Source organism: Wasmannia auropunctata, unplaced genomic scaffold (assembly GCF_000956235.1).
Source record: "Wasmannia auropunctata unplaced genomic scaffold, wasmannia.A_1.0 LD335903.1, whole genome shotgun sequence".
In the NCBI taxonomy this organism is placed as follows: domain Eukaryota; kingdom Metazoa; phylum Arthropoda; class Insecta; order Hymenoptera; family Formicidae; genus Wasmannia; species Wasmannia auropunctata.
The window spans coordinates 111,643-115,902 of NW_012026987.1; the positions used below are offsets into that span (position 1 = coordinate 111,643).

General features: G+C 34.4%; 2 protein-coding genes across 4 annotated transcripts in view; both read right to left on the bottom strand.

Moving 5' to 3' along the window:
• LOC105455226 (ARF GTPase-activating protein GIT1) overlaps positions 1–2,888 on the bottom strand; it is a 6,877-nt gene extending 3,989 nt beyond the window's left edge. The window contains exons 1-6 of one of the 3 annotated variants that reach the window (XM_011698379.1): positions 2,400–2,888; positions 1,900–2,033; positions 1,709–1,821; positions 1,299–1,485; positions 1,048–1,178; positions 770–959 (exon numbers count right to left, since the gene is read on the bottom strand). In XM_011698379.1, the coding sequence (XP_011696681.1) occupies positions 770–959; positions 1,048–1,178; positions 1,299–1,485; positions 1,709–1,821; positions 1,900–2,033; positions 2,400–2,409 (765 nt within the window). In that variant the 5' untranslated portion in view covers positions 2,410–2,888. Of the gene's footprint in view, positions 1–769; positions 960–1,047; positions 1,179–1,298; positions 1,486–1,708; positions 1,822–1,899; positions 2,034–2,140; positions 2,221–2,286 lie in introns of those variants that run through there. The other 2 variants (XM_011698378.1, XM_011698381.1) reach the window with 2 other exon arrangements.
• An 80-nt stretch (positions 2,889–2,968) lies between these two features.
• LOC105455225 (PCI domain-containing protein 2) overlaps positions 2,969–4,260 on the bottom strand; it is a 1,861-nt gene continuing 569 nt past the window's right edge. The window contains exons 4-5 of the mRNA XM_011698377.1: positions 3,689–4,170; positions 2,969–3,546 (exon numbers count right to left, since the gene is read on the bottom strand). Of these exons, the coding sequence (XP_011696679.1) occupies positions 3,029–3,546; positions 3,689–4,170 (1,000 nt within the window). The 3' untranslated portion in view covers positions 2,969–3,028. The remainder of the gene's footprint in view (positions 3,547–3,688; positions 4,171–4,260) is intronic.

Below are 4,260 nucleotides of genomic sequence, written 5' to 3' on the forward strand. Positions count from 1 at the left end.
TGGAGTTCAGACGTGTGCTCTTCCGATCTTAAAAAAAATTTTTATTTTAAGAATTACATGATATAAAAATTTTTCAAGAAAAAAATTTGTATTTCAAAATTCACATGATATAAAAAATTTTCAATAAAAACTTTTTACTTTAAAAATCACACAATATAAAAAATTTAATTTATTACATTATTATACGATATAAAAATTTATTTTAAAAATCACATGATATAAAAAATTTTCAATAAAAATTTTTTACTTTAAAAATCACATGATATAAAAAGAGTAAGATGGTGGATCAAAAAAAATTTTTATTATAAAAATCATGATATAAAATATTTAAAAAAGAAAATTTTATTTTAAAGATCAAATGATATAAAAAAATATTTAAAAAAATTTGTAGTTTATAAATCAACTGATATAACAAATTTTCAAAAAAAAATTTTTATCTTAAAAATCAAATGCCATGTTATCTGCATTGAAGCTTTTTTTCCTTAATGTTTAAAAATTCATATCTTCCAGAGAAATAAAAATATCGACTTCTTTCTGGGCTTATCTTAGAGATAAATTATGTGGGTATTTTCAAAATCATGATTTTATTTAAAATTGGCCGATTCAATATGGCCGATTAAAACGTCATTTTATTGAAAATTGTTAAAATTTGTTTAATAAAAATGTAATTTGGTGTAAATGTTATTGGAAGATGTATGGGATTCAATACGCAGCGCGCGCCTGTTATGTACTAGTAAAGTAAATAATGAAAATATGAATTTCCACATACCATTTGTAATCTGCTTCTTCCTTCCAAAGCTAACTCGTTTTTATCCAAGAAAGAAGCCAGATCAGAGCTTATGAGATGTTGATCGCCTCGATGACTTGGTTTACGAGAGCATATGTGATATGTCAGTCTATCTGTTACTTCGTACATGCATTCAATTATGCGTTCAGATAAATCTATATGACCTGCCATTCTGTGAAGTGGAAAAAATGAAAAGAATATTTAAAATAAATATTGAAATATTCTCCCGTTTATGATAAAGATATTATTTTTATACTTGCTTGGCAATATCAGCAGCTGTTTGTCCATTTAAATCAACCACACTCGGGTTTGCCCCATTAGCTACTAAAAGTTCTACTTGAAGAGCTTGTCCAGCACGAGCTGCCACGTGTAGAGGTGTGGTTCCTTTCTCCTATGTATCATAAACATGTAATTTAATAAAATTATTTCTCCACAATACTTTTTACACAATGTAATACATTGGTGTGTGTGTGTGTTATACTTGTGAATATACTGCTATACTAAAATATACCTTGTAAAAATAATTGGAGTTGGCTCCTTGTGCCAACAACCTCAACGAAGTTTCTAAATTACTCGTTCGAACGCTACTGTGCAACTGTTTACTGAGTTCCTCCTCAGTACAACATTCCTCCTTGCTTGGCCGTAATATAAAAGCCAAGTGTTGATGTTTGGCCTTAATAAAATCTGCTTTTATTGGACTATAAACAAATAATATAAAAAGTAAAAACTGACGTACATTAGGAAAACACTTATCATTTAGAGTTAATTTCAATCAAAAACGATAACTGATAATGATCTCTATTTAAATTTGATTCATTAAAAAAATGTCAGAGTATCTTAAGGAAAGAATCTTAGAATGAAAGTTGTATATTCTGCGACAAAACAATGAAACATGTGTCAATATATAACCACAATACTAACTGTAAGGAATCCTTGGGCTGCGGTTTTCGTCTACTAATCTTGGAGTTGCTAGGATCTAGCAGGGAATGTTCCCAAATACTGTTGGCTCCGTTATCACTCAATGTATGCACCATCTGAAATATTTAGTTGATAGTTTTAGTAACGTTTACGTTAGCTAGAGCTGTAGCTATAGCTACTGCATATGTACTAACGTTCAATAGGTGTGCATTCCAAACGCCTTTGTGTAATGATTTGATGTGCGACACATGACGTCCTAAACTACGATGAATCCCGCAGCAATCGTCGCATAATAAAATAGCTCTATTTATTGATGCCCATCCTGGTTCTGAAACATCACGATACATGATACCATGATATTCTCTTAATTAAACGAACATTGCTAATTAGAAACTTGCAGAAACATAAATATTATACTTAAGGAGGATACTGTACATTCGTATTCGTCATACAATAATCACACGTTTATCTTTTATTAACAATAAAAAGTAAGAAGAGAACGAGAGACGATGAAAGAACAGAAGAAGCCGCGCGTGCGAACTTAATCAGTCAGAACCAGAAGAAGGAAATGCTGCGCTCACCGAGTGTCCCGCAATCAGCGCACACGTCTGCGCTCGCTCTGTGTTTAGGACGCGCCATACTTGCTTCACCTCAATTAGTGACACTACTGACACTCAAAACTGACTGAACTCACTCTCGTGCATTATGTTGCATCGCGAGCGCGCGATATAGACGATGGAGGTGGACAGCGACGATGACGAGAAGAACGATTTGAAGTAGAGCGAAGTAAAAACGCGAGTCGGGTTGTTCCATACCACCACCACCAAGATTACCAAGCTCCCGCGGAGAAGCAGAAAAATCGCTTGGTCGTACGATTGTAGCGCGTCTGTCAGTGGTGAGTTTCATAAATTTCACATCAAAACCAGAAGATTGTTGATAAGATAGCGTCCTGATGCGAGTCGGTCATTCGGTGGCATCCGCGTGTATGTATGTATGTACGTATGTACATACATACGTGCGGTGCAACTTTTCGAATTATATGTATATACCTGCAGCGACGCATTAGCGACAGACATACCAGCAGTAGCAATATATAGTAATTAGACCAATCAGCGCCACTTACGGAATTGCGATCAACTCTAGATATCCAGTATATAATAAAAGAATTTGGAAATGAAATTCATTAATAATTACATAAGTAAAAGGCAGAAGCTAAAAAATTATCAAACACGTTTTTCTCGTGTCATTGATTAAGCATTAACATTGTAGAAAATAATAATATATTTATTGTGAAAATATCAGCGCAATTACAATTACGATCGTTTACGGTATAATGGTAGATAAGGATGGAAAAGGATTTTGTTTAGATATAACTAATTTTTTATGCTGATAAGATATATAGCCTTTAATCTTGCCTTCATATATTAAATTGGCAAGAAGACATTCTGTCTCGTCCATATCTATATCTTCCATCCCATACATCTGTAACGCCACAAGCAAGCTCAGCACTGGTATCTGATGTGTATTCAACGCCAAGTATACTTTCTTGAATAAATTTCTATAAGCGATCAGCTTGAGTTTTTCCACAATTAGATATATGCCTGCGTCTATGAAGAAAGATTCGTGTTTTGCCATTACTCCTTCCAGAGAACGTAAATCTCCTTTCCTTACAGATTCCATCAGCTCCCAAAACTCCATCAAATTATACTTTTCCAAGACACTTTGCTTGGGCATATATCCCAGGAGCATCTTCACAGGAACGAGATAAGTCAAGATCAATCTCTTATTTTTTGAGCACTGTATGTGACAATGCTCAAACGCATAAGTCAGATACTCGTCGGCTGAAACAATTTCAGGCAAACGTATGTTTCTCTAATTCTCTAATATTATGCAAATAGTATTATTTGAGTATAAGACTAGCGCAGTTACTGTAGCCACGCTACAGTCTCAGTAAAAAGCGAGATCAAAAAAATATACTCTTACCAATTTTATAATCACTGTCAAACATGGCTTTCCGGCCAACGAAAAACTTGTAAGTAATTTGTTGAGCCAATGCAAAGTGATCTTTATAAGGGGATGATTCTATGGCCCGTATCAAAGGTTTGCACAAGTGTAATTTATTGATTCTGAAATATACTTTCAGTAATTGATTGATTAAGGCTAGCATTCCCCATCGTTTTGTATCTTCTTCTGAACTTCTACTGTCAGCCGCGCAAACTCGGAAACAGGCCATCAAGCACTCTGCACATTTCTCTAGAACTTCACCAGGCTTTACGTTTTTATTGTTTTTAACATTTTCTGCACCTATCGCCGATAATCTTAGCTCCAGACACATTACGTTCATTACTGGCAACATCCAGTTTTCCTCCTTTTGCATTTGTAGAATCTTTGCAAGACATTGCACAGCTGAGCTCTGATAGTTGTACATTACCAACGGATCGTTCTTGTTCATAGCAGATGCAGCTCTACAGGGGACAACAAAAAGGAGTGATTGTACCAAGTCTAAATAAGTTATAAAAAGGATGCATTTCTTTCCCCCCAGATCGGAAGAGCAC